Source organism: Hypanus sabinus, chromosome 13, assembly GCF_030144855.1.
Source record: "Hypanus sabinus isolate sHypSab1 chromosome 13, sHypSab1.hap1, whole genome shotgun sequence".
Taxonomy (NCBI): domain Eukaryota; kingdom Metazoa; phylum Chordata; class Chondrichthyes; order Myliobatiformes; family Dasyatidae; genus Hypanus; species Hypanus sabinus.
In genome coordinates, this window is record NC_082718.1 from 26633918 (window position 1) to 26656026 (window position 22109).

The window sequence follows — 22109 nt, forward strand, 5'->3', positions numbered from 1 at the left end:
GTTGACTGTTCATGCCTTCCTGCAGATGCTGCTCAATGGACTAGGTTCCTACAGTGGTTTGTTTTCTTAGTTCACCTCAATTGGCAGTTCAGGCTGGTTTTATAAATGTCCTGGGGCTCATGAAGCCAACCACATCTTTTGCTGGCACTGCAGAGGCAGACTAGTGCAACTGTTATATAAATAATGATTATCATGATAATTAGTGTTTAACATGTTAGACGGTTAACAATCAAACAAAGTTGACAGTCGTAAACACAAGAGATTCTGCAGATGTTGGGAATCGTGAGCAACACACAGAAAATGCTGGTGAAACTCCACAAGTCAGGCAGAAACAGCAGAGAGGGAAAACCAGTCAAGATTTTAGTCTAAGACCCTTTATCAGGACTGGAAACGAAGGGGGAAGAAGTCAGAATAAGAAGAAAAAAAGGGGAAGGACTACAAGCTGGTGGGTGATAGGTGAGGCGGAAGGTAGGTGATTTGGGGGGGGGGGGATGAAATAAAAAGCTGAGAGCTGATAGGTGGAAAAGATGAAGGGCTGAAAAAGAAGGGATCTAATAGGAGAGGGAAGTGAACCATGGGAGAAAGGGAAGGAGGAAGGGCACCAGAGGGAGGTGATGGGTATGTGAGGAGAAGATAAGGGGTAAGAGGGGAGCCAGAAAGTTGACAGTCATTTCCCATTTATTTTTGTATTGTTAATTTAGTTCTTTTCTTCAATGGCAGGCTGGTTCAGATGTCAGAGGCAGTATGACCTTGATCATTGCCAGCAACATAAAGTCAGTGCCAACTTCACACTGTTTCCTGCCAGATGGCAGGGTAGAAATGGCTGCAAGTGGCAGTTACGGGCAGTTCCCTCTCATCCATCTAGAAGCAATCTACAGTGCCCCCTTTGTAGGCCACAGCTGTTCCTTTTCCTGTCTGTGGATCTCTCCCACAGATGCCAGCCTTACCTGGAACCCTGCCTATTGTGTGGAGCAGTTGCCAGCAATTACTCTGTGGTGTTGGCTCAGTGCTTGCCGGAATGATAGTGCACCTAACCCGGGTCACACAGGATGCCAATGTCCATTGCAGACTGAACCTCAGTAAGGTGCTCGCAGCAGCGGATGAAGTTTCAACAATGGCTTTTCATCTCTCCGGTGCTGATGGAGCACTGCAGCAGATGGAAAGCACATGCATTAGTGCCGGACACTGGAAAGAAGGCTGCACACTGGGTTCCTCTCCCATCTGGTGCTGTGCTTGCTAGCTCTGTCTACTGATCAGGTCTAGTACTGCAGGAGAAATTCAAACATCATTTCAGAGAGAAATGACTTAAGATATAAGATCATAAAACCCTAAGATATTCAGACCATCAAGTCTGCTCGGCCATAAAATCATGACTGTTTTATTATCCCTCTCAACCCCATTCTCCTACTTCTTCCTCATAATTTTTGATGCCATTAATCCAAAACCTATTAACCTCCACTTTAAATATACCCAATGACTTGATCTGTCCAATTGTCTTCAATTAATTTCACAGATTCACCCCACTATGGCTAAAAAAAAAATTCTTTCTTATCTCTGTTCTAAATAGATCACCTTCTATTTTGAGGCTGTGCCCTCTGGTCCTCGATTCTTCAACCATTGGAAACGTCCTCTGCTTGTTCACTCAATCTAGGCCTTTCCAATACTCGGTAGGCTTCAATGGGATTTATCCTCATTCTTCTAAACGCCAGTGAGCACGGGCACAGATTATTGCCTGAGGAATACATAAAGCAGTTAATCTAATCAGACTGTGAATATTTTGTTACTCGGTTGTCTTCCTTATTCAACACTGCCTTAATTATAATGAATGGTATCACTAAAGAGATTTATTGGAATAACGGAATCATAAAGATGGCCCTTCGACACATTGTATTCATACTGACCATTAAGTACCTGTACTAATTATTTATTAGCACATTGTCCAAAGTGTTCAGTGCCATGGCAGTTCAATACCAGATAATTATGGACTTAAGTTATCCCAAAAAACTAGTAAAACCAGAAAGTACAGAGAGAGTAAGAGATTTAGTGGTGAGATGCGTAATGTTTTGTTAGAGTAACAGGGATAATCTGTCATTATGACCAAGAGTCATAAGCTACAGATTGCAAAAGAGACAGGGAAAGAGTTAAGAACTTTTTTTTTGCACTATGAGTTTTCATGACCTGGAATCCATTACTTGAAAGTGTGGTGGAAGCAGAGTTGGTTATAGCTAAAAATAAGAGGATAATTAGTAATGGTGAAATGTGGAGATGTTTAGAAGAGTGGTTCAAGCTTGAACAGATCTGCCAAAAAGCCAGTATTGGCACGATGGTCCGAGTGGCCTTCTTCTGTGGGTCATACAAGATACTGGAGGAGCTCAGCGGGTCAAGAAGCATATATGGAGGAAAATGGACAATTGATAGGTCAGGCCCAGATGAGGGGTTTCAATCCAAAATGGAATCCATTGCCACAGACAGCTGTAGGTGCCAAGTCATTGGGTATACTTAAAGTGGAGGTTGATAGGTTCTTGATCAGTAAGGGCATCAAAGGTTATGGGACAGAAGGCAAGTGAATAGGACTGAGAAGGATAATAAATCAGCCATGATCGAATGACAGAGCAGTCTCAATGGGCCAAATGGCCTAATTCTGCTCCCATGTCTCATGGTCTTATGATCTTGTGGTCTAAGACATTGACTGACAACTTCTATCTGTAGATCCTGCCTGGACTGCTGAGTTTCTCCAGCTTATCTTTTGTGTTTCTTCTGTGGGGTAATATTTACGGTATGATCTGTAAATATAATTACAACCTACACTGATGCCCGGTTATTCTGAGCAATGTCACCAATCCCCTCGAATATCTAATTTCTTACCTGATCCTCCTTTTGATACTGCGTGGAGCCGGAAGATGCTCAGTTTTCACATGCAGACATTTTGCCTCCTGAGCACACAGGAGTGTATCTCTTCTTCACTGCACTGCTCAGCAATTTCAAGTCAATTTCACACCTTGATCTCTCAATTTTAGGACAGCTGGCAAGCGTGGCTGCCAGTCAGAAAGAGAAAGCAACCTCCTGTAATTTCACAAGGGGTTAGTCTTGTAGAATGGAGAAGGCAAGCTTACAGTGATACTACACAAAAAGACTTGGGTGATAATCTGTCAGCAGCTCCCTCACGCCAGAACTATGGTATTTCTTGTGAGCACGTATCACATTCCGCTTTCTTAGTTTCCAAACTGAAAGAAATATTTTCCATTGGGCCCTTAATTTGTCCCTTTGTGCAGTGCAGGCTGGCTCACACAGAAATCAAGCACGCGCACGGGCACCTCCTGTCATTCTCTAGTTTACTTAAGAAGGTGATTGAATGCAGCTTCATGCTTCAAACAACAAGTGCCTAGACCTCACAAAGTTTTTTTTAATCTTCCCTTCATTTGTTATTTCCAAGGGCTAGCTTTAGTGATTAATGCTTTAGGACCCTGTCAATTCCGGAGAAAGAGTGCATGTACGTTAAGCAGCCCTGCTGGTGTATTTGGAAGCAACGTGACGTGCTTTTAATCTGTGTGTGTAATCAGGGACTATATTAAGTGTACATCAACACTCATACAATCACAATTATTTTCCTCTCCTTTTCCCCTTAAACTGCTCCCGATAGCTCTTCTAAAGATAACTGTGCTGGTCAGTGTACACCTCACTCTCCACTCTGAAAGTGGAATGCTAACTTGTTTATTGTTGTCATGTGCACCGAGATACAGTGAAAACTTTGGCTGCCAGCCAGAACAGAAGACACAGGACCAGAATTAGGCTATTTGGCCCATAGAGTCTGCTCCGCCATTCCATCATGGCTGATTTATTACCCCTCACAACCCCATTCTCCTGCCTTCTTCCCATAACCTTTGAAACCCTTATTAATCAAAAATCTATCAACCTCAATTTTAAATATACCCGATGGCTTGGTCTCCACAACTGTCTGTGGCAATCAGTTCCACAGATTCAACAAACACTCACAGGCTAAAGAAATTCCTCTTCATCCTTGCTCTAATGGACATCCTTGTGTTCTGAGGCTGTACCCTCTGGTCCTAGACTCCATCACTATAGGAAACATTCTCTTCAGGTCCACTCTATCTCAGCATTTCAATGTCCTATAGGTTTCAATGACACAGCCCTGCTGGTGTATTAGGCACTAATATGATGAGGTTTTATTCAGTATAATCAGGAACTACACTAGGTTGCCACTTTATTAGGTACACCCATATATCTGCTCATTCATACAAACTTCTAATCACCCAATCACATGGCAGAAATTCAATGCAGAAAAGCAATCAGACATGGATGAAAGGTTCAGTTGTTGTTCAGACCTAAGATCAGGATGGGAAAGAAATGTCATCTAAGTGACTTTGACAGTGGAATGATTGTTACCGTCAGATGGGGTGGCTGGAGAATCTCAGAAGCTGCTGATTTCCTGGGGTTTTCAGTCTTCCAGAGTTGTGCATCCAGTGAGTGGCAGTTCTGTGGGCGAAAACGTCTTGCTAATGAGAGAGGTCAGAGGAGAATGGCCAGGCTGGTTCGAGCTGACAGGATGTCGGGAGTAACTTAAATATCCACACGTCACAACAGTGGTGTGCACACCTTCTCTGAGTGGACAACACATCGAACTTTGAAGCTGATGGGCTACAGCAGCAGAAGACCATGGGCATGCACTCAGGGGCCACTTTATTAGGTACAGGAGGTCGATCACAATCCTTCTTCTCTTAAGCTGCTCCCGATAGCTCTTTTAAAGATAACTGAGCTGCTCAGTATATATCTCGCCCTCCTTTCTGAAAGAGGTATGGTAAATTATTCAGTGCAGTCACATGTATCGAGATACAGTGAAAACTTCATTTTGCCTTCAAGCCAGACAGATCATTCCAAACTTAAGTACATGGAGATTGAACAAAAGGAAAATCAATAATAGAGTGCAGAATAAAATGTCACAGTTACCGAGGAAGTACAATGCAGGTATAAAGATAAGGTGTAAGGGCCACAAGGTGGGTTCAGAAATCAAGACTTCATCCTTATTGTTCAAGTGAAGCCATTCTGAAAACTTTTCAGCTCCACCTTGATACCGCTCCCTTCAACTTCAGTCAGAAAACTCCGGTACTCTTCATACCTCTGCAGAGCTTTCGGGTTCTAATAGCTGCGGCACGGTAGTGTAGTGGTTAGCGCATCACTTTGCAGTACCAGCGATAGGGGTTCAATTCCTGCCACTGTCTGTAAGGGGTTCGTATGTTCTTCCCATGGAGGCATGGCTTTCCAGTATTCAGAAGGGAATTGAATACGTATCTGGACAAAAAAAAAATTGCAGGGTTCTGGGAAGAGGGCTGTAGGGTAGGGATGAGCTGGTGCAGATCAAAGGGGGGTGGGCATTTGGCCTCTTTTGGTGATCTTGTAACGTTTATCTCCCTGACTGGGAAGAGGGCTGTGGAAGCAGGTGGAATAAAATCCAAGAAAACAAAAAAGGGTCTTGTGAAGCTGGAATTCAGTGCATCTTTTTGATTCTAAAGGTGAAATTGTCAGCTTGGGGAGGGTGTGAGGTGGGGGGGGGGAGACCTCCCACTGTCACCCAGCCCTCTTTAAATTAACAGTATAGCAGAATTCAATAAGGTTCAATGTTCTGTATTTAAGTAGTGTCACCTTGATCTCACCCAGTTGTTCTGAAGTAAGTCGACCTATTATTTAAATACTTCATGTCGATAAAAATTATGCAAAAAAAATAGAGAAAGGGGTCACTGAGGTCCCATTAACTTGATAACATCACATACACTAATCTCTAATTGTCAAGAGTACTTTATTGTGTTACCATGGCAACCACTCTTGCTTTCATTATTATGCTTTGCTTGCTTTATTTTTAGACAGGGTGCGCTTTCCTTTCCGACTCCAGCCATGATTGGACATTGTTCTTTTCCGAACAATGAAGACTGGAGGAATTACTTTCGAAGACCCATCACCTCGGTGTTTCAGTTTCCTAATCTGTATTTTGTTTAAATTTGTAATGAAACAGAGAGGACGTGATGCAAGTTTGTGCCAGCGCCTGTAAACAGACACTGAAAATTTATTCTGTTTCACCCTTTGCTTTCCTGAAAACTTTGGCATGCCCTTACGCTCTGTCCTGTCTCATTAAGTAATAATGATGTACAGGGCAGATCATGTCCCTCGGTTGTTGTCACGAAGGGCCTGCAATCTGAAAAGTTAGCTCAGTTTCTTTTTCTACAGATGCTGCCTGACCTGCTGAGTGTTTTATATTTTTGTTTAATATTTCCAGCATATGTTATTTTTCTTCTGATATTCAGACTGTCATATACACGACTCACCATTGTGCATTAGTAAATATTTTAGCAGCAAGAACCACAAGGTAATGTTACATCTCTATAAAACTCTTGTTAGACTACACTTGGAGTATTGTGATCCTCTGGAAGGATGTGGAAGCTTTAGAAAAGGTACAGAGGAGATTCTCGAGGATGTTGTTTCAATTAGAGAGCATATCTCATGAGGAAAGATTGAGCGAGCTTGGGTTTTCCTCTGTGGAGTGAAGGAGGATGAGAGGTGACTTGAAAGAGGTGTTTAATATGGTAAGAGCAATAGAGTGGACAGCCAACACCTTTCTTCTGAGGTGGTAATGGTTAATTCAACAGGACACAATTCTAATGTTATTGGGGGAAAGTAAAGGGGAGGTGGTGTCAGAGATAGGACTTATAGAAGTTTATAAATTTTCCCAGTGATCGTATGGGTTTCCTCCAGGTGCTCCAGTTTCCTCCTTGAAGAATACTGTAAAGGGAGCTATATAAATGCAAGCCTTATGGGTCACCGGCAAAAACTTTTGAGGGACTGGTGACAGTATCAAAATCATTTTGAATAGGGTTGTTCACATTTATAACCATTTGGAATGATTACTATATAGAAGCAGGTGGGAGTTTGCCCCTGTTTGTCCTACCCCATGATCCTTACACTTATAGAGGGCTATGATGTTGACTTCATGCAAATATTTAGAGGTGATTAGAGTAAACAAGTGTCTGCTCTTACAGATGAATATGAAGTGTTAAATGGCATTTATTTACATGGAGCATTAGACCTTTAATAACCAGACACAAGAGTCTTGGAATATTTCATTCAACACTATGTAAACGGTGGCGGGATTGTATTGCTGGTGCAGACTTTATGTAGTGTTGGATTATTAATTTTTTTCTTATATTCCCTCCCACCATCACTAAACAAGAGGAATTAAATTAAAAGTTAATTTATTATCAAGGTACATTTGTGTCATCATTTGCTACCCAGTGATTCATTGGCAGATATTCACAATAATTACAAATAAATAGAAAGGAATCAATGAAAAGCTATACCCAATCTGATGGATATTCACTGCTTGGTCACTTACATTTCTCATCAGCATTTGCCAATCGTAAGATCAAAAATAGACGTAAGAAACTTCCAACTAACTGTTTAGTTCCTAGTCGTAAAAGGAAGTCAGTCTTCAGTTCTTAAACTGTAAGTAGAAAGCAGTAATTATCTTGAAGTTAAAAAAGTATTGTCTATACAGCAGCTTTGTAGACACTCTATGAAAAGCAGATGCTAACTTACAACATCTTGACTTACTGCTCAAGAGCAGAGTATAATGGGTTGTTTAATTTGCTGACTCATAAGTTGTTTAGTTCAAGGAAGCTTGAAGATTAGATAGATAATATCATTTAACATGTTGAATAACTAATGTGGAATAACTTGGAAGTTTTATGTGCTCAAGGAAGTTAGCTTCACAGAATTTACAGTGTTAATTGTTGAACGATGTCTCCAAGGTGCTTTTGGAACATTTGTGTTCAAAGGGTATCAGATGATATTTTTATCATCTGTGTGAAGTGACCCAAGAGGGAGAAAATGGGTGTAAATGTAGAAAGCAGTTTAGGCTTATTGGGAATGGAATGAGGAATATCAAGAAGCTATGGAAGAAACGTGGGGTGAACTAGAATCATTACTCTAGTTTCATTATCTGTGATGGGCAATTCATTCATCTGCAACTTGTGGGCATGTCTTTTTAGATGATTGGAATTGTACTTGTGTTTTGGTAATCCTTTATCCTTGGTGTTTTAAAAATGCTTTATGCTTTGTGTATTGTGTTTTGGAAATGGTTCGTGCTTTAGAAATGGTTTGTAATTTGGAAATGTTTAAGATAGAAATCCTCAGTGAGTTTTAAATCTCTTTTAAGAATGTTGTTTGCATTAAAACACTTATCACTGAGAATAAATGAATGATGTTTTGAACTACTTTGCTAGCTGGAAGTACCTTCCCCTTGGTAGGGAGAAGGCACCCACTGCTCGAATAGTGAATGTTGGCAGCTAAGCTCGCCATAGAGAATAAGCAGGGTAGTAAACTAGTCTTTGAAGATTGGGTACTTAGAGTATAATCCTTTAGTGAGATACTCATGGATATTTATATTCAATAGAGCTTACAGTCTTCATTTGAGAAGACCTTAAGCCCTTTCTCTAGAGCTTCGTGGTCAGCAAACCCAATACCATCATAATAAGGCGAGACAAACAACCAATGTTCAAAAGAGAACAAATTGTACAAATACAAACAGAAAACAAATTAATAATAATAGATAAATAAGTAATAAATAATATTGAGAACAGGAGTTGTAGAGTCCTTGAAAGTGAGTCCATATGTTGTGGAATCAGTCGGGACCTCATTGTTGGGGTGGAATTAAGATCATTCTTCACTTCCCAGAATGATATGGACATGTACAGAGTTATGTTATGAGGCCAGGTTGCAAGAAGCTGGCTTGTTTTCCCTTGCATACTTGGATAATAGAGGAACAGAAAAAGCTGAGCAAGAACTCTATTACTGAATGATGGCTAATCTAATCTTTGCTTCAGTTCTCTTTCCTGTCTAGTATTTGATCCATCTTGATGTTGCAATGTACCTAATGACTCAGTCCCACCACTCTTTGGGATAAAGAATTCTAAAGCTCTGCAGTATTCTGGTTGAAGAAAATTACCCTCAGTTCACTTGTATTTGTGAAGGCTTTTATCTGTTTGAGGTGATCTGACAAACCTGGAAATATTTGATAGGGTAGATACAACAAAGCCATGTCCTGAATTCAGGGAAATGAAGGATTGGGGCACCTGAGTTTAAAGTTAAGATACAGTTTTTAAATCATATTGACACTTAAATTAAAGATTTATGTGACATATAAAATTGTGGATCCTGGAACTTCCTGGACTGAGATTGAAACCCAGAATACCTGCACATCACCTTCTCCTTCCTCTTTCTGGATTCCCAGCTCCTTTCCTTTATTCCATGGGCCACTAACCTCTCCTTTCAGATTCCCTCTTCCTCAACCCATTGCCTGCTCCTCCTATTGCCTCCCAGCTTCTCACATCATTCTTTTTCAGCCCCACTCCCCCACTTATCTACCTACCTCCTCTAATCTGGATTCACTTGCCAATCTATGCTCCTCCCTTTCCCCCTGCCCTAGTATTTTGGCTTCTGCCCTCTTTCTTTCCAGTTCTGATAAAGGGTCTTAGATGCCCCATTGGCCATCAATGTTCAAAACTCTGGTTATTCTTCCCTTAACCTCCCCACTTTCCTTAAAACCTACCTCCTTAAAAAATTCCCTTCCAATGCAGCTTGGAATTAACTTTGTTTGACTGTACTATCACAATCTATTCAACTTTGAATTTTATTTTGTACACCTGCTTGGAAACTTATAACATGTTAACCACAGTGAAAGCTTAACATGGTGAAACGTTCCTAGCATTTAGGCAGGCTAATGAATGGGCAGGGGATGAGAGGATATCAACCACATACAGGCGATTGGATTACTTTAATTTATCATTGTGGCTGGTACATAGGTCACAGGTTCCTGTGCTGTACTGTTCTGTCAACACAAGAGATTCTGCAGATGCTAGAAATCCAGGGTAACACACACAAAATGCTGAAGGAACTCTGCAGGTCAGGCTGCATCTATGGAGAGGAATAAACGGTCGTTATTCTGACTCTTCATTGGGACTGAACAGGAAAGGGGGAGAAACCAAAAGAAGAGAGGGAGGGGAAAGAGTACAAACTGGCAAATGACAGATGAAACCAAGTGAGGGGGAAGCTGGTCGGGTGGGGGAGGAGGGCAAAATCTTGTGCTGCTTCCCCTCCCCACATCTTTTTATTCTGGCTTCTTCGCACTTCCTTTCAAGTTTTGATGAAGGGTCTCGACCCAAAATACCAACTGTTCATTCCTCACCAGAGATGCTACCTAGCCTGCTGAGTTCCTCCAGCAGTTTGTGGTTATATTGCTCTATGTTCTGTGTACATTAAAAGGACTGTAAAACTACAAGTTGCTGTTGAAAGACTGAATTACCTTGACAATTTCTTCAGATTTGTATCACCTGAATTTACTGTGAGCAACTTGCTTGAATGGAGGAGTAAGATAGCCTTCTGTTCTCAATTCTCTGAGGCCCTTAAGGTGTAATTTGGTTATGTGCTATATTATTGTTATATGGTTATATATGGTAATTAGACATTAATGACTGGACATTTTGTGCATATATCCAGTCATTAATGTCCTGTGGACTTTCCTACTGCTTTACAGCAATTAATTTTCCTTACTGCAACAATCAGTAGATATTTGTCTACCTGCACTGCACTTTATCTGTAGCTGTTATACTTTATTCTGCATTCTGTTATGGTGTTACCTTTTTCTGACTCAATGCACTGTGTAATGAATTGATCTGTATGAACAACATGCAATAAAAGCTTCTCACCTTACCTCAGTACATGAGACAATAATAAACCAATTCCAGTTATCTTAAAGGGGAATATGGAGGCAAAGTCACAACAATATTTGTCCATGATACTAGCGATGAAGATAGTTCAATTATTACATTGACAATTCCCTGCATGAATTCAGGTTACAGGATACAGATCTGTTCCATTGAGCTGACCCTCCACACCTGTGAGGACATTTAGGGCCTGAACAGGTTGGGTGGTGCCATAGTGTAGCAGTTAGCACAATGCTTTACAGTGCCAGCTGTAAGATTGAGGTTCAATTCCTGCCGTCCGGAAGGAGTTTCTACATTCGCCCCGTGACTGCAGAGGTTTCTTCTGGGTGCTCCAGTTTCCTCCTGCATTCCAAGACCTACGGTTAGTGTCAGTGAGTTGTGGGCATGTAACATTGGCACCGGAAGCATGGCAACACTTGTGGACTTCCCAACACAATCTTCACTGATTGGATTTGACACAAACAACACATTTCACTGTATGTTTCAATGTACATGTGACAAATAAAGCTAATCTTATCTCGGACCACGGACCTTGACTCCTTTCAAATGAATGAGACAACGCATCCATTCTGCTGGCATAATGTCAAGAGCCAAGCATAGAGTGCGCGGTGATGTTCCCCCACTGGACATGATTACGTGTGAATAGTGGAGCAAGCTATCTTCTAAACACATTGCCTCAAGAAGGTGACATTCATCGAAAGGACCCTCACCACCAAGAACATTTCCTCTTCCCATTGGGTACAGGAGCATGAAGATTCAGAATTTTAAAAATGGCTTCTTGCCCTCCACCGTCAGATTTATAAATAGTCCTAAATGAATCCATGAACACTACCTCACTAGTCTTCTTTCACAGTAATATATTTATTTTATAGTACTAAATTTATTTGTAATTTTTATGGCTTACGCTGTACTGCTGCCACAAAGGAACACATTTCATTACATATGGCAGTGAGAGTAAACCTGACCCTGATTCTGATGTACAATGAATGGCATCTGACTTCCAGCTTGTCTTCAAATTCCACATTTGGCTAAGTTTGTGTGTAGGTCTGAGCCAAATGGAGACATGAACAGCCGATAGCTGATGGCAGATAATGCTAAGCTATTGGATGGTTTCATCTGGTCCAACTTGTATCCAGTGTCTGTGACAGTTACTTGGAAGAGTGTTCCAGTTATTTGATCCAAACTAACCTACAGATTACCTCAGTGTCATAAAATACTGCTCCTGCACCTCCACACAATTCTGTACACAATATGGAGAGTGTGCTGCACCGTCGAAAGCATCATCATTTTGAGATAGGGAACCAGCCACTCATGAGAGGGTTCCTTTCTGACAGATGAAAAGAGACAAAGCTTAAACACGTGCTGCAAATACCTCATAATGCTGGCAGAGCTCAGAAGGTCAGGCAGCATCTGCAGGAGGGAATAACCGATCGTCGCTTAGGGCCGAGCAATGCCTTCACAGCCACAGACAGACCTTGAAACACTGGGAAGGTGAAAAGTGAGCAAAAGAACTTGGAAACGAGGCGTGTGGAACAGACAGGTTTGGAGATAGCTAGGCCTATGTTCTCAGCAAGGCAGGTGGAAAGGTGAATTTCTAGAGATCTCGCAGTCATAATTTTAATGTATCAAAAATAAAAGCTGAGATTTTTGAACATGCACTCCTGGTGACTTCTGCTCAGAATAAAACCTACCACTCGTAAACTTTACTACGTTAAGCAGTAATTGCATTTCGCAGCATATGGAGGCAGTTTGGTCACTAAGTGTGCTTTTTAATATAAGCCCTTAATTGGCAAGGCGGCTGAGGGAGGTCATGCGAGGAAAGTCCAGAGAACTGTGGCACTGTATGTCCAACGCCAGTGGAACAAGGCAGGCTGTTAATGAGATGTAGTCTTTGATTGCTGTTCCATCAATAACTCATGAGCAACCTCATTAAAGTGAATGGATTATCTGGTCAGAGGTGATAGAGGAGATGTTAACAAACTGAGGCCATGTTTTCTGGTACCTGGACACTTAACTTACACAGGAAAGGCATTAAATGGAGCGGATTCTGTTTCTCAGGCAGCGCAGATGGAGGGGGTTAGGGTTTCAGTTTGTTGACCTCCTATCAGAGTCCTGACAAAAGACTTAACTCCTGAACACAAGAGATCTTGCATATGCTGGAAATCCAGCACAACACACACACACAAACACTTCACCTGTGAGTCAGCTGGTGTGGTATACTGCGTCCAGTGCTCCCACTGCGGCCTACTATATGTTGGTGAGACCCGACGCAGAATGGGAGACCAGTTCGCTGAATACCTACACTCTGTCCGCCAGAGAAAGCAGGATCTCCCAGTGGCCACACATTTTAATTCCACGTCCCATTCCCATTCTGATATGTCTATCCATGGCCTTCTCTACTGTTAAGATGAAGCCACATTCAGTTTGGAGGAACAACATCTTATATACCGTCTAGGTAGCCTCCAACCTGATGGCATAAACATTGATTTCTCTAACTTCCATTAATGCCCCTCCTCCCCTTCTTGCCCCATCCCTTATTTATTCATTCATTCATCCATCCATCCATCCATCCATCCATCCATTCATCCATCTATTTATCTATTTATTTATTTATTTATTTATCTATTTATTTATTTATTTATCTATTTATTTATTTATTTTAATTATTTATTTTAATTATTTCCCCCCCCCCCCCAACTTTCCTCTCTCTGTCCCTCTCACAATCACTCCTTGCCTGCTCTCCATCTCCCTCTGGTACGCCCCTCCCACTTTGTTTCTCCCTAGGCCTCCCGTCCCTTGATCCTCTCCCTCTCCAGCTGTGTATCCCTTTTGCCATTAACTTTACAACACTTAGCTTCATCCCTCCCCCTCCTGTCTTCTCCTATCATTTTGGATCTCCCTCTCTCCCCCTCTCTCTCCCACTTTCAAATCTCTTACTACCTCTTCTTTCAGTTAGTCTTGACGAAGGGACTCAGCCTGAAACATCGACTGTACTTCTTCCTATAGATGCGGCCCGGCCTGCTGCATTCCACCAGCATTTTGCGTGTATTGCTTGAATTTCCAGCATCTGCAGATTTCCTCGTGTTTGCGTTTTAAACACACACAAAATGCTGGAGGAACTCAGCAGATGAGGCAGCATCTATGGAGAGGAATAAACAGTTGACATTTTGGGGCAAGATCCTTCCTTTCACAGTTGTTGCCTGAGTTTTCTCCGAGCCTTCTTCTTTATTTCTGATCCTTGGCATCTACAGGGGTAGGAAGGTGGGGAGAGTGAACAGATTACAAGCTGGCAGATGATAGCTGAGACCGGGTGAAGGTGTGGGGTTGAAGAGGTTATGTGAGGAGCTGGTGGGGACAGGTGGAAGAAGTCAAATAGGAGTGGAGAGAAGACCATGAAAGAAAGGGAAGGACCCACTTCACAGGCTCAGACATGTAATTTAGCCCGGCATCTTCTGTGCAGCATCAATGAAATGTTGCCTAGTTGGAAATATTAATCTTTGGATGAGATGTTAAACGGAGGTCCCTGATGCTCTCCTTACTCCATTATCTAATCTCCCATTTTGGGCATATAAAGCCCTATAGTGCTTCTCAAAGAAGGACATGGAACCTTGGTCTATGTAGAAGCACAACCGACTGCAGATGCCGGAATCTGAAGCAATAAACTGTCTACAGGAGGAACTCAGTGGGTCAAGCAACATCTGTGGGACAAATGGACTGTCAATGTTTCGGATTGAAACCCTGCATCTGGGCTGAGGAGTGGAGAGGCAAGGATGGACAGTATAAAGAGGGGGAGTTGTGAGACAGGAGTCCAAGATAATTGGGATGTAAGACAACAGGCAGGTTGTCCATGTAGGGAAGGGGAGTGGGAATTGGGAAAACAGTGGCAGGTAACTGATAGGTGGGGACAGACAAAACTTTTCTTCCCCCTCTATCCACTAGTCACCAGCCACTGTCCCCCAACTCTACACCCTCCCCTCCCCAACCTGGCATAACCTGCCAGTCATCTCATTTCCCATCCTCAGTCTACCAATCAGCACGTCCCTTCTCCTCCCTATACTGGCCTTCTCACCTCTCCACTTTATGTCAACATTGCTTCTTCATTGAGATGAACTGTGATATTCACCCCAACATTGCAGGGGGGGCAGCCCAGCCAAACTGTCGGAATAGAAGTGCAAATGATGCAAACATCTTAAACACAGGAGGTTCCACAGACACTGGAAATCCAGAGCAAAACACACACAAAATGCTGGAGGAACTACATGACGAAGGGTCTCGGCCTGAGATGTCAATTGCTTTTCCCCCGCCCCACACACAGATGATGCCTGAGTTAGTGAGTTCCTCCAGCATTTTGAGTGTGATGCAAGCATCTTAATTAGCCCCTCATTGTGTTAAACTGAGCCAAATAAAAGAAAATAGATTCACCTGACTCAGCAGGAAAATTTAGTTCACCCATTTAACTCAAAAAATATATCAATTCCAATGGAGGATTTTTTGTAAAAACTGGAATAAGGTTTTGCTTAAAAACATTAATATCCAACACTCAGCCTGTATCTAATTGGTCAACGGATCCTCTTTGAAGTTCAGATTAATATCGAAAAACAGGATTCCTTTCAGTGGTGAGAAACCTACTTCATAAAGAATAGCGTATTTTTAAAATATATTTCTCCCCATCATATTGGAGAAAATTGCAAGAAATGTAGTTTAATGGGTCCCAATGGAATACTCTGGTGAGCTGTTTTAAAAATAAATGCGTGCTGGTCCAGAAAGATTGAAATGTTCTACATTCCAAGAGTCAATAGCTTTGTAGGTTGTGTTATCTGAGACAAGTATTTAATGCATTTCTACATTGGCACAACAATTTATGAATGAAGTAGCTATTGATGCTTGCTTGTGGAAGGTTCTGCAGTGCTTTCATTTCTCTGCTGCTGAGTTCTGTGTGTTTTCTAATGTTTTATTAAAGCATATTTCGCATTCAGAAGCTGCTTACTTATTCACTCTTCCTGCCCCCACCCCTGCCACTCCTCTACTAACAGCACTGACTCCTGCTCAAGGTAAAATGGCTGAAATGCCAGATGACATCCAGTGCTTCATTGAAGAGGTCATTCTGAAAGGAAGTAGGTGGAAGGACAGCTGGGAGGACAGCTGCCTCACAATTCCAGAGACATAGAACATAGAAGATAGCCCACAATGTTGTGCCAATCCTTTTAACCTACTATATGATCAATTAAACCCTTCCCTCATACAGAGCCCTCCATTTTTCTATCATCCATGTGCCCTTCTAAATGCCACTAATGTACTGGCCTCTACCACCAGACCTGGCCAGGTGTTCCACACAACTATCTCTCTCTGTATGAAGAACTTACCTCTGACATCCCCCTATACTTCCCTCCAATCACTTTGAAAATATGCCCCCTCTTATTAGCCACTTCTGCCCGGGGAAAAAGTCTCTGCCTATCTAATCGATCGATGCGTCTCATCATCTTGTACACCTCTATCAAGTCACCACTTGTCCTTCTTCGCTCCAAGGTGTAAATTCCTCGCTCAGTCAACCTATTCTCATAAAACATGCTCTCTAAACCAGCAGCATCCTGGTAAATCTCTGCACCCTCTCTGAAGCTTCCACGTAATTCCTATAATGAGCCAACCAGAACTGAGATAATATTTCATGTGTGGTCTAACGAGGGTTTTGTAAGACATTACCTCCCAGCTGCTGAACTCAAAACACATTTGAGAACCGAGTTTGATCCTGACCTCAGGGTGCTGTCTGTGTGGCGTTTGCACGTTCTGCCTGTGATTCAGTGGGTGTCCTCCGAGCAAGCTTAGAATGGTACTGCACAGGAACCGGCCCTTCAGCCCATGATGTCTGTACATGTTTCCACTGAGATCCTTAAGTTGGGCCTGGTTTTGGTCGGTTAATGGGCCTTTATAAGTTATCAATGGCGTGAGTGGAAGGTTCGACAGTGGGGGTGGAGAGGATGGATGATGGAGAATGGGTTATGGGGAATAAGGAGGGATGGAATTGCATAGACTTGAAAGACTAAGTGCCTTTTTTCTAAGTTGCAAGAAAAGTGAAAGAATCAATATCTGAAACACTCAGTTGTAGCTCAGCAAGATGCTGCAGCTGCATTGGACCACGAGAGTGATGGAACATAGAAACAGGCTCTTCGGCCCAACTATCCATGCTACCTAAGATATCTATCTGGGCTAGGCCCATTTGCTGCATTTGGCTCCTATCCCTCTCAACCTTTCCTATTCAGATGAACTTAAAAAAAATGGTTCTGCCCATCACAAACAGAGCCTGAAAATACTGAAAAATAACAGCGAACTTCTCAGATAGAAATGTTATTACACTGGCGCAATGTATTTTATGTGCTACAAAACATGGAAAATGTATCATCACAAGCAATGGGCACCCCTGAACTCATGGCCGGTGGCAAGTCCCACACTCTGTGCTTTTGATTTCCTGCGCCCTGAGCCCACTGGGGCAGGAAGGTCAATGAGCAAGCCACATATATTTTATACCTCTGCTGAAATGCTGTGTCATGCATGCAGCTGAGAGAACTGTACAGATGGTCCTTTAAGACTCAAACAAGTACCAGCGGACACATGTGAACCCATATTTGAAATCAGAATCAAAATCAGGTTTACTATCAGTGGCATGTGTCATAAAATTTGTACCGTGCAAATTTAGTTGACAACTAAATCTAACAGATGGACATATTTGTCAACTATTTTAAATGTGGATTCGGGTATTTCCACAGGAACTCCCAGACGGTCAATAAAGCTCTTTGGAATCAGTTGTAAAATGAGAATAGATTTAAATTTTAGATTTAGATTATGAGGATGCTCAGTCCTCATTTATTGTCATTTAGAAATGCATGCATGCATTAAGAAATGATACAATATGCCTCCCAATTTGCGCCTAGCAAGCTCCCAAAATGATCAGTGATAATCTATGTCCGCGGTGGTGGTTGGAGGAATGAGTATTGATATTGATAGCCACTCCCCTATTTTTCCTGAAGTACTACTATCTGATCTTTACAACTACAGTACCTGAATTGATAGATATGGTCTACGTTTTAACTGTCTATTTGAAACCTGCCTGTACAACACAGTTCTTCAGTACCCTTTATGTACTTGAGTCTTTGGCCACAACTTTTGACTCAGTCAAAACAGAGTCACACTCTTCAGTTGACTATTAAGATCCATGAGCAGGAACCCCCTGAATTCACTGGTACAATTACTTAACGCTCAACAAGGAAGCACAAGATTCAAAAAGGCGCTTTTTCCCCCAATTCCCATTCCCATGATTGATATGTCAGTTCATGACGTCCTCGACTGTCGCAATGAGGCCACACTCAGCTTGGAAGAGCAACGTCTTATATTCCTTCTTGGTAACCTCCAACCTGATGGCATAAACATTGACTTCTCAAACCTATAGTAATGCCCCCCCCCCCCACCTCTCCTTCACTCTTTCATCTTATCTGCTTGTGTGCCATCTCTGGTGTCCCTTTTCTTTCTTCCATGGACTCCCCCCTCTCCAACCCTGTATTTCTTTCACCATTCAACTTCCCAGGCTCTTAACTTCACCCCTCACCCCCTCTCGGTTTCACCTATCACTCTGCATTTCTTCCTCTGCCCCCTTCTTACCCTCACACTTCAGCTTTTTTCTCCACTGTCCTGCGGAAGGGTCTCTGCCCGAAGTATTGACTGTGCTCTCTTCCATTGAGGCTGCCTGGCCTGATGAGTTCCTCCAGCAATTTGTGTGCTTTGCTTGGATTCCCAGCATCTGCAGATTTTCTCGGGTTTTTTTTAACTGTTATTTACTCAATATATCTTTAATGAAGTGTGAAAAATAGCCTGTTTCTGACCCAGGTCAGCTTAAAATTGATTTATTTTTCCTGCAAGGCTGAGGATGAAATGTTTAATTCATTTGATATATTCTGGACAGAAGCAATGGGGGAAAAAAAAAACAAGAGTTGGAGTAACCAAGTTATTTATCTTCTCTGTAATTGCTGATTCTGAATGCAACTCTTGGTTTGGTGTTTACATGTCAAGCTGGAACAGTATCCATAAGAAGGGAGATATTTTGCCTGCCACCCAGCACTACTTATAATTAACGGCAATCCTCCCTGTCTCAGCAATAGCTGAATGCAAACAAGACCCTTGGGGCTGTGCGCTGCATTAATGTTAGATATGCTCAAACAACATAACTTGTCAGAGAGGATTATTTCTGCTCAGTGATTCTGTGAAGGCCCCGCTTTCTACTTCTGCAGCGTTGATAAGAGAGAGAGAGAGAGAGGCCATTGAGAGTGGAGTTACGGTGCCGTTTATGTTTCACGGGCTTGTGGGCTGCCTTTTGTCGAGAATATCTTTGCACAAAGCATGCGCTGTCCCAAACCTGCTGCTATTCTGATAAACGATGAGCTGCCTTTGAGGTACTGTAGCGTGTGTCTGTCTCTGCCTACGATACTAAGTTTTAACCGCGGCTCCTATTCTGGTATCGCTGTTGCTTTGCCGTGCTTGCTTTTGCTTTTAGTGCATCTGGCTTGCGTCTGCAGGAGGAGATTGCTGGCATTTTGCGGACCTTTTGTTTTCAGGAGCGGGGTGGACGGCGCGGGAGTGTGCAATGAGCCGGGATATTGAGTTCCCTCCCTCCCCTCCTCCTATTTCACTCACTCTGGGTGTGTGGTGACCTCCTGGCAGGATTGTGCTCGTGCTGGGTTGAGGAAGGGGAATAACATTAAGTCAGAAAGTGCCCGAGATGTTTGTTAGTGGAGGTTGGCAGCAGAGGGGGTTGTTGTTGGTTCTGACTGAGCTGACTTTAAAAAAAATGCGGCCCTTTTGTTGAATATATTGGCTGTCAGTGGAGAGTCTAAATACACATCTCTCTCTTTCTCTGCCGACGGGACAGTGAGAATATAGAACTGTCGGAATACTTCCAGTGCCCCGTGTTTCCAATTCCCCACCTCCCCTCTCCTTCCGTGTTTTTTTTACAAAAGACATTTGCAGGAGAAACTTGTTTAATGTTCTATTAATGCTGTTCCACATTATGCCGGCGTGCGGGCGCACATTCCTGGTCTCCGGTGTTTGACATCACATTAATATCGTTGGAGTGCTCCAGCGAACAAAGCGTGCTCCATGGCATCGGTCAGGAGATTTATGTGTGGTTTCTCCATTAAGCACAGGATGTCAGATCAAGGAATCGATTTAGTTTGATAATCATTCTTCTATCAATCTGCTCGGTTGTTTGTTATCAGGGAGCTGCCGTCAGTGATACGTCCAGTATTGTGTCAAGTTTGACCACTATTTCACTGTTTCTTTTATTTCTCTCTCCTCTCTCATTTCTCTCTCCATTTTCTCTCCCTCTCTCAATCGCTCTTATTTTTCTCACTTCATTTTCCCTCTCACTGTCTTGCTCTCTCAATCTCTCTCATAAACTGTTATCTAGCCATCTAATTCTGTCTCTCCATTTCCTCTCCTCTTGCTCTTTCTCTCTCTTTATATATTTTAGCTTGCCATCTAATAAATGAACATGGCAGAGATAAAACTGATGTCCAACTACATATATCGTGCGGAGGGCACCATGGTAACGCACCGCTCAGGGTGTTTTGCAGTTTAGTTCTGGCAGCATTCTATAGAGTCTATATGTCCTCTCTGTGGAATGCGTGGGTCTTCTCCAGGTTCCCCAATTTCCTCCCAGTGTCCAAAAATGTACTGGGTAGGTTAATTGCTCATTGTATATCATCCCCTGATTAGGTTAGGGTTAAATTGGGTTTGGCAGTGAGACTTGACGTGCCTATTCCATGTTGTATCACTCAACTTGTATCTGTTTCTATGTTCTCTTTCAGCAATTGGTATCAGAGTTCTCTTGCTTCCCTTTTGCAGAAGAGTTAAACACAGCCACTTCTTTCTCCTGTCTCTATTCTGCCCCTCCCCACCCCTGAAGTCTCTCCCATCCCTGACTTTCCTTTCTCAGATGGTAGGGGGTGTTGCTTGGGGCATGAGGAGGGATGATGCTAGTGCTTTTGACCATGTCACTCCTGCCCTCTCTCTGTCAAGATGAGCTTGACTTGCTCCTGTTTGCCTGCTCAGCTGATCTTCCCCCAGCTCAGGTGAATCATTGTGAGTGATGGGAGTCCTTAACCCAGATCACAGCATCTGAATCCAAGTGTTTATTTTAGCTTCCCCTCAAAACATTTTATGCTAAATATTAGTTACCTCCTGTACCTAACAAAGCGGCTACTGAGTGTATGTTCACAGTCTTCAACTGCTGTAGCCCATCAACTTCAGATTTGATATGTGCATTCAGAGAAGTTCTTTCACTGTTGTAATGCCTGCTTATTTGAATTTCCACCACTTGCCTGCCAGCTTGAACCAATCAGGCAATTTTCCTCTGACCTCTTAATAGCAAGACGTTTCCACTCACAGAACTGTTGTTCACTAGATTTTTTTTTACACCAGTATCTGTAAACTCTGGAGACTATCGTGCATAAAAATCGTTGGAGATCAGCAGCTTCTGAGATGCACAGGCCACCCCATCTGGCACCAACAATCATTCTGCAGTCAAAGTCACTTAGGTCCTGTTTCTTCCCTATTCTGATGTTTTGTCTGAATAACAATTGATGTTCTTGACTATATCTGTGTGCCTTTATGTATTGAGTTGCTACCACATGAATGGCTGATTAGATATTTGCATTAATGAGCAGGTGTATTTAATAAATGGCCATTGAGTGCACACTGATTGTATTCACAAGCTTCCCCTGAGTTGAAAGGATTGTTTAGATCAATTGCAAATTTTCTGACAGTAGTTAAACCCCTCTTTGTATTTAATGTTGCAAACACTGCCTGTACAATTTTTTGTTGTGTTTTAATTTTGGTAAACCTATGCTTGAAACAAGTATACTGATTAAATAATTCCTCCCTCCACGACCTTTTTATCATCAATTTGGGAAATGTTTACAATGCCTCTGGGAATAAACTATTCCCTGTTGATCAGCTGTCTTCATAGCATTACTCTTTGTTCAATTATATTTTCTGAAACACTCTGTCAGTATCAACAAACAGAACCAGTAGATCTTGTGCATGGCAAAGGTAGAAACACTTGAAATTATATACTCTGTGGCTATTTATTAGGTACAGGAATGCAACCCTGCATGGTCTTCTGCAGCTGTAGCCCATCCACTTCAAGGTTCAACATGTTCTGCTTTCAGAAATGTTCTTCTGAACACTGTTGTAACATGTGGTTGTTTGAGTTATTGTAGCCTTCCTGTCAGCTCAAACAAGCCTGGTTATTCTTCTCTGGCCTCTCTCCTTAAGGCG

At 42.3% G+C, this 22109-nt stretch overlaps 1 protein-coding gene across 10 annotated transcripts in view; it reads left to right on the top strand.

Moving 5' to 3' along the window:
- celf2 (cugbp, Elav-like family member 2) overlaps positions 1–22109 on the top strand; it is a 1092382-nt gene that overhangs the window by 617968 nt on the left and 452305 nt on the right. Inside the window, exon 1 of one of the 10 annotated variants that reach the window (XM_059987347.1) lies at positions 19134–19225. The exons of the other annotated variants lie outside the window; for them this stretch is intronic. Within the exon in view, the coding sequence (XP_059843330.1) occupies positions 19173–19225 (53 nt within the window). The 5' untranslated portion in view covers positions 19134–19172. Of the gene's footprint in view, positions 1–19133; positions 19226–22109 lie in introns of those variants that run through there. 10 annotated transcript variants of the gene reach the window in all.